This window comes from Podarcis tiliguerta (genome assembly GCF_965153285.1).
Source record: "Podarcis tiliguerta genome assembly, chromosome: 5".
In the NCBI taxonomy this organism is placed as follows: Eukaryota; Metazoa; Chordata; class Lepidosauria; order Squamata; family Lacertidae; genus Podarcis; species Podarcis tiliguerta.
The window spans coordinates 94,225,783-94,235,506 of NC_139538.1; the positions used below are offsets into that span (position 1 = coordinate 94,225,783).

Sequence of the window (9,724 nt, forward strand, 5' to 3'; positions counted from 1 at the left end):
ATACCACTCCCCCCTAACTTATTTCAGCTAGAGGTGGTCACACATACAATACGATCATAATACAGTGGTACCTTGGGTTACATACGCTTCAGGTTACATACGCTTCAGGTTACAGACTCCGTTAACCCAGAAATATTACCTCGGGTTAAGAACTTTGCTTCAGGGTGAGAACAGAAATCGTGCCCCAGCGGCGCGGCGGCAGCAGGAGGCCCCATTAGCTAAAGTGGTGCTTCAGGTTGAGAACACTTTCAGGTTAAGAACACTTTCAGGTTAAGAACAGACCTCTGGAACGAATTAAGTACTTAACCCGAGGTACCACTGTAGACATTATAACAGACATGTATAACAATAAATTATATGTATATGGACAACCTATACAACCTATATATGGAAACAGTGGCGTAGCGTGGGTTGTCAGCACCCGGGGCAAGGCAAGTAATTTGCGCCCCCTAACCTGGGGCAAGGCAAGTAATTTGCGCCCCCCCCCCCGCTGCACTGTCCCTCCCCCAGATAGTCCCTCGCTCTCTCTCCGCACCGCACCGCACCACACGCCTGGCACCCTCCCCTCCACAGTGGGCGGCAACCCGGCGGCTCGGATCGGATTCGCACAGCCAGCACTGCAGTGAGAGAGAGTGAGTGAGCCAGGTAGGGGCAGAGAGCTGCGAGTGCGAGCGCCCCCCCCCCAGATGTTGCGCCCGGTGCGGCCGGCCCCCCCTGCACCCCCCACGCTACACCACTGTATGGAAACGTGTCAAGAGATCTCAGGGACACAAACAACTTGTCCAAAGCCATTCATCGTCCCTTGGAATGTGCAGCCACAATAAGTGTTGGGTGCATTTTGTGACACGATCTTGGTTCCCATAGCGAACAGACAGCATGCCACACCTTCTGCAGCAATGATCAGGGCCATGTTCCAGGGCTTTAGATCTTTTTACCATGACGGTGAATCTCTGTCCAACCCTCTGTTCTCTTCCCAGATACTCCTCGTTTCCAATGGAGGAAAGTTTATGAAGAAGACCTTGATTGGTGAGGCATATATCTGGCTTGACAAAGTGGACCTCAGGAAAAGAATAGTAAACTGGCACAAACTTTTGGTCAGCTCAACACAAACACATTGAGGAAAGATTTCTTCTTGGGCCATCAAGCCTTGGCAAAGTCTGCTTGTAGGATTCCAAGACTCTACTTTGATATTGTGTTTAGCTAGGCTTTCAGAATATGAAGTAGGAGGAGAAAGTTCTGGGCTATTGAGCACACTTTCATGAGGGCTAGTCAACTTGTTTTGCTGTGTTTTTTAAAAACAAATCAGCAGAGCTTAATAAACCAACCACCCTAAGCCCAGAAATTAAAATGAGTCTGCTTGAAAAAGGAGACTTGTGTGAGGGTTCTGTGATGTTAGAATCTGAAGAGGAATAATAACACCATGCAGTCGAAGGCAGGTGTTAATGCAGAGAATTTGGCTGCAGCTGGAGGCAGAATCTTTCTGCGAGAGCAATCTGGCTCACGGTGCAATCGCCTAAGAGATCATGATATGCAAAAGTACCTAAAGCAACTGCCTTTCCAGTTGTCCCTTATCTGAAGATCCATGGTCTTAATGTAAGAGTATATTTGCTGTGGTGAGATGATGCCCCAGGAGGCAAACGGTGGGGTAATTAGTTTTTAATTTAAATGGTGGCAATGTTTCTCTTTCATGTTATTTTTTTTTTTCCCCTCTTTACTAATTATATGCTTTGGCGTTTAAATTGAGAATAGTAATCTCTGTCTTTTGCCATGTTAGTCTCGGAGAATTACCATCTCGGACTGTAAAGCACAAGAATAGTTGTCATTTTGGAAAGGGGGCAGTTGGAGCCATATCAGGAAAAGAGAAATTGCTTTTATGGTGTAGAAGAGATTGCGATTCAGCCTACTGTGAACGACTGTTTTCCATAGTTTTGCTAAAATGGCGTTGGTTCTAAGGGCTTTTGAGCACTGAGGTGAATATTGTGGCTTCACTATCTGTTTGTCTTGCCTTTGTGAACTTCAAGGAGTCACTGTTTCCAACTGTATGAAATAGTCCACATGTCAGAACAAGTGATGCTGTTTATGTGACCGTGTGCTACAAGCTCCTTCTCATCTGCATGAAGTTGCAAACATTCTGCTCACAAAGCATTGAAGGAGATCATTGAAAGACGGACTTTGGATTGTAAGGTCAAATACTGCGTATAAAATGAATATCCATTCCTAACTTGGCAGCATTCATTGCCGTGAGCTGCAAGCTTTCTTAAAGGCATGGAACATGAAACTGCATTGGTGACTTCCAGAAACAAAAAATGGAAACACAATTAGTCCCTTATTGTTGATTTGCTTTATATTACAGTATTTTAATTGACAATGGGCATGCAATTGCATTATGCCAAACTGTTCCTTGAAGCTGAAATGGTTAAAACAGTAGTAGCAGCAAGTATGTGCAGAAGAATCATAGAACACTGGGCAATGCAGGAAACTTCTGCCCAGTGTTGGGCTCGAACCCACAGCCCTGAGATTAAGAGTCTCGTGCTCTACTGACTGAGCTATCCCAGAAATATCCGCACATTTTATCCCAACTGTAAAATAGGTAATGATTGGGAGGAAGGAGAGCACATGAGCATAATTTGGTGTTCTTACTCAGATTTCATCCACCTGTCTCCTAGAAATATCAATTTCAGTCCAATTCTTTGGAGCAATAGCGCTGCCCTCCTGCCCAAAGCGCTGTGTCATGTGGAAATTGCCTGCTACAAAATACCACATCTCCCTTATCCTTATTTTAAAAATCTCATGGCGTCTGGGTTTGTATTTTCTGAAACAGCGAATTTCAATTGCTAAGCAAAGTCTTTCTCTTTTTTTTTTAAAAAAAAGTGATATATGCAATTTTGCGCAAATGGCTGGCAATTTTGTTCTTGCTGAGATTTATGACAAAGGTGGTGAATCGTATAGCGGTTGCCATGGAGATTTCCAGCAGCAGCAAGCGCCAAGTGGGAGGCTTGCTAGTAAACCTCTAATTATCACTATTAATTGATAAAGCAAGACTGCTGTTGCCGCATGCTGTTCTGTGGATTGGATGACAAATTGAGAAGCAAGGGAACAGCTTTGTGTTAATAGCAGATATTTATTCGCAGTTATTTATTCACAGCGTTGCTGTTGTGGCTTCAGCTGCCCCTTGTTCAGCCACTTCTGCCACCGGGCATCAGGTCCCCGGGCGATGGTGCTCCAAGCCTTGGGAGCCAAGCTCTCTGCAAGTCAAATGCACCAGCGAATGTTTGCTGAAATTTGTGCTTGTGATGAAAGGCAGGTTCTGCTAGCATGTTGAAGGTCATTAGGGTTAGAATCTCTCTTCATTGTATCCTGCATCTCACAAAGAGCTAGTGAAGGGGTTTGACATTCCCCGAGCCACGAACGCATCAGTGCTGAGACTGAAGACGTCTGCAGAGTGTGCCAAGTTCCTTTTGACCAAATGTCTGGGTTGTACTGGAATCATTCTATGCAACAATGAATCACGTTTAAATGCAGTTTTCTTTTTATGAACGAAGGCAACAAAAACCCTTCTTGTGGCAATTATTTTTTTAAAGGGAAAAATATTCACAGGGACTTTGGGTATTTGTGAAAATGTATGAATACTTCACCATATCTGTTTTCCTTCTTTGTTGTTTTATTTTGCGGGGGGCGGGGAGAATCTTTTTCTTTCTTTGTTTGTTTCTTTCTTCTGTCAGACAGAAGCACTTAAATGTGGCCAGGCCTCTTAACTTGGAATAGATGAATGTTCTCCAATTGTGGGTTTCTTTCAAGGTATGGATTGTTCATGGCACAATGCGCTTTATTTACTATAGAGCTATAGATATTTACTATATAGATCTAGATATTGCCCACAAGTCTGCCAAGCTAGAGATATAAGTTGTGTTGTACAAAAAGCCTTGTATGGAGAGAAAAAACAAGCTTGAAGTATGAGCTAAAGCACAGGATGTGTGTGTATTTAACAAATGATAGGTTGTTCCTCGAAAGGGATCGTTTCTTTCCTTCGTTCTTGTGACTGATGGCCAGATCTTGCTTTATTTCCCTGGATCCAAACAAGGTGTGTGAGTTCCTGTGACGAACATTGAGCTGTTTTGTTGTTATGATCATCCTTTAAAGGGACAGTATCCAGGAGCAATATAAATGCTGTGGCTTTTTATCAGTGTCCACTCACCGCCCCACCACTTAAACTTGTACCACTGTTTTCAATACACAGAAGAAGAAGAAGAATTAGGGTACCTCGTTGTGTGCACACGTGAGACATTTCCAGGAACCTCGTTGCAAACTGAGTTCCTTTTCTATATGCCTAATAGTTGATTGTTTGGGGCAGCCGCGTGGGGAGGGTTAGTAAAGTAGCTGGTAACCAGCTGATATTGCTTCTTTCTGTCAGGACGAAGAAGTAAAATGTAAACACTTCTTATATATTGCTCAATATAGAATTATTTAATTAGCGTTTAGTTTCCTGGAGATTTCATACAGATGTTAATAGTATATTTTTTATCTTCTTATTTAAATCATACCTGATACTATACCAAGTGCTTTATTTCCCTTGCTAAGAGCCCACAGTCCCCCTTGAGTGTCTATATATGTACATACATATATCTATATGTGATGGGGAAATAATCAAATATTCTCAGTGGTGAAGAGACTGAAGGATCTACTGGCTTCACATGAAGGAGGCTCTTCACGCATCCGAGTCAATTTCCAATGCAGGACCAATCTCTTCAGTTAGAAGATGCTGTTAGACTAAAACAATAAAATCTGGATACTCTCTCTTTAAATCATAAGTTGCATTTTGATGTTTTCTCTGATTAATTCTTTGACAAAATAATGAACACACTAATGGGTTTTAAAATATGTGCTATATATATAATATATATATATAATATAATATATATATCATGAACTTGGACTAGGTGATCTGAAGAAAGCTGTTTTCTTAATTTGTAAATATGCATTTTTGTATTGAGCAGCAAACCAGGTTTGGATTCCAAATTCCCCCTGGCGTCCCAAGCATGTCTCCCTCCCTCCACGTGAACCGTGTCTTGTATAGATGTCAAGTGGCTGGTACAGGTGCTCAGCAGTCGCTGACAAGCATGGGTGCCATCATCCTACCAGACAATATGTACAGCATCCCTGGCATTGGAGAGGGTGCAGTGGGGGTGACTGGAGAGAACAACTACCCCGGGCATAAAATTTAAAATGCAACAGCCACCATCAGTAGTCTTTGGGGAGATGTACTATATTTCCACGGTGAATGTTGCATGTGTCAATGGTGGTTTATTAATATTTCTTTTTCACTTGAATGAATAATTAATTACTCTTTGTTTTTTGCCTTCTAATCCTCCAAGAAAAGAAAGATACAAAATTTGTTCCAAAAGTTGTACAAAACAAAGCAAACAAAACGAACTTAACGAACTGTATAAAGAGGGGAAGAAATGCTTGTAAATCGGTCTCGATTTTCACTCTGTGTATAAAATCCATGTCATGGTTTTGTGATTGTATACAGGACGTATCTTGAGAACTTATGCAAATTGTGTTGTATAAAGGCTGTTTAATCCAGTCTGGCTAATAAATATTTAAAATATCTAGTTTGGGGTCCTTTCCCACTACTAAATACTCCTGCTAGCAAATACGTCAGTAACTCTAGCACAAGAAATGGAGAAGCATCTGTGAAGTGGAACAATTGGTTTACAGTTGAAATAATTTCAGTTTGAGGTGCCTGCCTGCATGGAATGGGAGGGAACCTTAATGATGGCAGAAGTATAAAACGGGGGGAGGTGGGTAAGGAGAAACACCCCCCCTCCAAAAAAAGAAGCAGTGTAATGAAGACTAAATATTCTCTGCAGTTATGGAATGCCAGCTGATTCCTGTGTAGTGGAATAGAATATCTTGGAAGAATCAGAGAATTGTAGAGTTGGAAGGGACATTGAGTCAATGCAAGAATCTCAATGATAGCATTCCCTGACATAGTCCACAATCTTCCGAGGGAGTCCGCTACACTGTCAGAAAGATCTTCCTGATGTTTAGACGGACTCTCCTCCTTGTAACTTGAAGCCATTGCCTCCTGGTCCACATGAAAGCCCTTGAGATATTTGAAGATGGCTATCTTATCTCCTCTCAGTCTCTTCTTTTCCGGGTTAAACCCACTCGGCTCCTTCAACCATTCCACATAAGGCTAAGTAGTCTGCTCTTTGCAATATGGTGCTCTTCTACAACCCTGTGCACCATGATGTTGCGCCATGATGCACCCTTTTCTGATGAGCTAAACATAACCCCTGTGATATTACCCAATCGACTTGGAACCATCGCAGGAAGAAGCTGGGGAGCAAACTGAAACATCCGCAGAAATACCTGTTTATTGCAGATATTAGAGTTCATTGGATCAAAGTCAGGACTTGTATGCATTTTGAGACTTACAAACAAGTAGACTTGATTTATGTAATGACCAGTTCAGAATTTCAGCAGCGATGCTCATTGTGACTGAGGATGCCCTAAAGCATGCGTCATGCTTCCTTGATGTAGGCTCTGATTAGACACCCTTGTCTAAGGCCAATTCCTGTACTGCACTGAGGGGTTAGGCAGCCAGAGAACGTAAATGGGGAACTCCAGCAGCAAGTCCCAGCCACCATGCTCTCTGCAACACTATAGTTGCTTGCCCAAGTAAGGAACTGCATTGCAGATACTCATAGGGTAGTCTTACATCTAACTCAGGAGGGATCAGGTAGCACATGGAGCCTATAAGGGTCTACATGATTCCATTAAACTGCTAACTCTCGCCTGCCTCCTCATTCCGGGCAATGTGTCTACCTCGAGTTTTCAAACTATCAGCCTTTACATAAGACCTATCAGGTCCGGATAACAATGGCATGAACAGGTAAGGAGGCCCATTGAAATGAGCCCATCTCGCTTCTTAGCATGGGCAGCATAGGTTGTGTTTGTGCAAATACCTATTACCAGAAAACAATTTCAGGCACTGTATTGCTGCATCTGGTCTTGCACCTGTGATCTGGGGTTTGCAGCTGCTTGGTCAGAGCTAGGGACGACACAGTAGGTCAGTGTGTCTGGCTGTTAACCGGAAGGTTGGTGGTTCGAGCCCACCCAGGGATGGCTGTGGGCAGGGTTCCTGTACTGCAGCGTTTGGACTTGACGACGCACAGTTCTAGGATTTCCAGTTTCTGTGGGATAATCCAACAGCAGGCAGATCAAAACAAGAAGTTCTCTAGTGGAACATGTTGGAAACAGCTAAATATGGGAGTATTTTGCTAGCTGGCTCAAGAGTACTTGTGAGTTCTGTTACTGAAAAGACAGTTTTGTGGCACATTAGAATGTGAGCACTAGCAGTGCACCTTTTTCAGTCACACACAAGACGGGTTCAGAGAAGATGCTGCTTAGCCCCTCGGCTGGAAGACCAGGGCATGGTGGACTTCGGTCAGGAGGGCATGCTATGAACATACAGATTAAGGACACAGCCACACCATATATTCCCCAAAGAACAGTTGACCCCCCCCCCCAAGAATCACGGGAACTGTAGTTTGCTCTGGGTGCTGGGAATTGTAGCTCTGGCAGGGGGTGAAGAACAATTCCCAAGATTCTTTGGGGAAAGAATTGTGCCTTGAAGGTATGGGATGGAAGTGACCATAGATGAGCTCGTTTAACAGGGGTAGGAACCCCAATACAGTGGCGTAGCGTGGGGGTGCAGGGGGGGCCGGCCGCACCGGGCGCAACATCTGGGGGTTAGGGTTAGGGGGCGCAAATCCACAGGTTAGGGGGGCGCAAATCCACGGGTTAGGGGGCGCAAATCCACGGGTTAGGGGGTGCAAATTACTTGCCTTGCCCCAGGTGCTGACAACCCACGCTACGCCACTGCCCCAATAGACCAAACTCTTGTCCCTGTAGAGGGGAAATGGGGCCAGTCGCAAGTCAGCTGATCACACATTCAAATCCAGCATTGGGGCCAAAGGGGAGCTCTATCTGGCACATTCTCAGAAATGCCTGAAGAAGGTAATGCTGTGGTGTCCCAGTCCAGACTAGGGAATGTGGCCCTCCATCCCTCTCTATCTGGCCCTCAGAACTCTGACTTGGCCAAGCTTCCTCTTCCCACTCCTCCCTGAGTTCTTTTGCCTGGCTGAAATGTGATGGTGAGCTGTCCTAAGGCCTCTTTTTCCTTGGATGGAGGATAGAGAGAGGGGCAAGTTTAGGCATCTCTGACTTCACTGTGCAGCTGCAGGGAAGCCTGTGGCACAAAGGTAAGTGACATCCATTGTCCTCCTGCCTCTGGATTGTCCTTGGCCTGCCTCTCTTGGGCCAAAGGAGACTCCCCACTCTGGCTACCTCCTTCAAACGCTGGAAAAGGAGCTGCTCTGGAGTGACTAGTATTCTAGGTGGTGAAAAACACCATTTCACCATTTCACTCAACTGAGAGGAGGGAGATTCAGAGAGGTGACATTTGCAGCATACTTTTAAAGCACTTTTGTAAAGCACTTTTAACAGTCCTTTGTTAATTTTTAAAAAAAGAATATTTCAGTTGAAAAAAATAAAATGGAAAAAAGTGAATGGGTTTTAAAAAAATAAATAAAATGGGAGAGGAAAATGCATACATTATACCTCTATATGTGCAAACAACTACAATGCTTATATAAGTATTATTATCTGAATACATACATGGTTATTTATAACCTACTATATATATTTTACTCACCTGATGGGCGGGAGATTCAGAAAGGTGACATTTGTAGAATACATTTAAAGCACTTTTATACCACTTGAAGAGTTTTTTGTTTAAAAAAAAATTAAGACTATTTCAGCTGAACAAAATGAAATGGAAATAAAAAGTGAATGGATTAAAAAAAATAAAAAGGGGAGAAGCATATTATACCTCTATACAGTGCTTTTTTTCTGGGAGGATGCAAGGGGTGAATCTAACAGGAGAAGAGTATTTTTTTTATTTTAAAAAAAAAGTTTCTTCTCTAGTATGGCGAACTCAGTTCTGTTGCTACCACCGATGGCGGCCTCATTTCCTGGGAGAGACAAAATGGTTTTGAAGCAAGAGTCCCTTAGACAATAAAATTTAAACAAGGATTTGAGGAAAAATCACCTTTATTTTATATAGCTATACAGCCAGTCCCCAGTCCCAATGGACTGAGGGGCAATGTATGCAATTCAGACCAGACTATTTATACACTTCGAAAGGCAAGCCCCTCATGACGTAGGAGCAATTAAAACCCAGCTTTTTTACATAATTTACGACTCAGGATGCACAGGATACAATTTGGTAATCAACCAATTCTGAAGGCTCTGATCTTCAAACAGTCTTTCAACTTCCCATTTGATGACTTGTCAACTTCCTCTAGTGGTTCAACTGGTCAGGTCAGGTGGGCTTAGTTCACTCACAGTTCACTCTTTACAAGTTCCTAGGCTGGAGCAGCATAAACTTTTTACCTCTTGGGTGAACTGCAAATTACTGCAGAGGGAAAGTTTCCCTTTTCACATCCCTTTGTTTTCAAGCTTAGATACATCTGCAATCTTGGTTGTTTTCTGCTCAATTTAGTGGTTCAGAATAAATTCTATTTGGCTCTTCCTTCAGTTTCAGGGCTTTTTCTGTGGGTTTCAGACATGTGGTTTGTATATTTATATATGTGTTTGCTTGGTACATTTGTGAACATTTATTTTATCTATTTTATCTTGGTACATTTGTGAACAT

General features: G+C 43.0%; 1 protein-coding gene across 2 annotated transcripts in view; it reads left to right on the plus strand.

The window, feature by feature from the left end:
- Nucleotides 1-5,612, plus strand: part of PCLO (piccolo presynaptic cytomatrix protein) — a gene marked incomplete at its 5' end in the record, with an annotated part of 246,970 nt that extends 241,358 nt beyond the window's left edge. For both annotated transcript variants that reach the window (XM_083440693.1, XM_083440692.1), the window contains one exon: nt 978-5,612. In XM_083440693.1, coding sequence (XP_083296819.1) covers nt 978-1,118 — 141 coding nt within the window. In that variant the 3' untranslated portion in view covers nt 1,119-5,612. The remainder of the gene's footprint in view (nt 1-977) is intronic.
- Between the last annotated feature and the right edge of the window lie 4,112 nt (nt 5,613-9,724).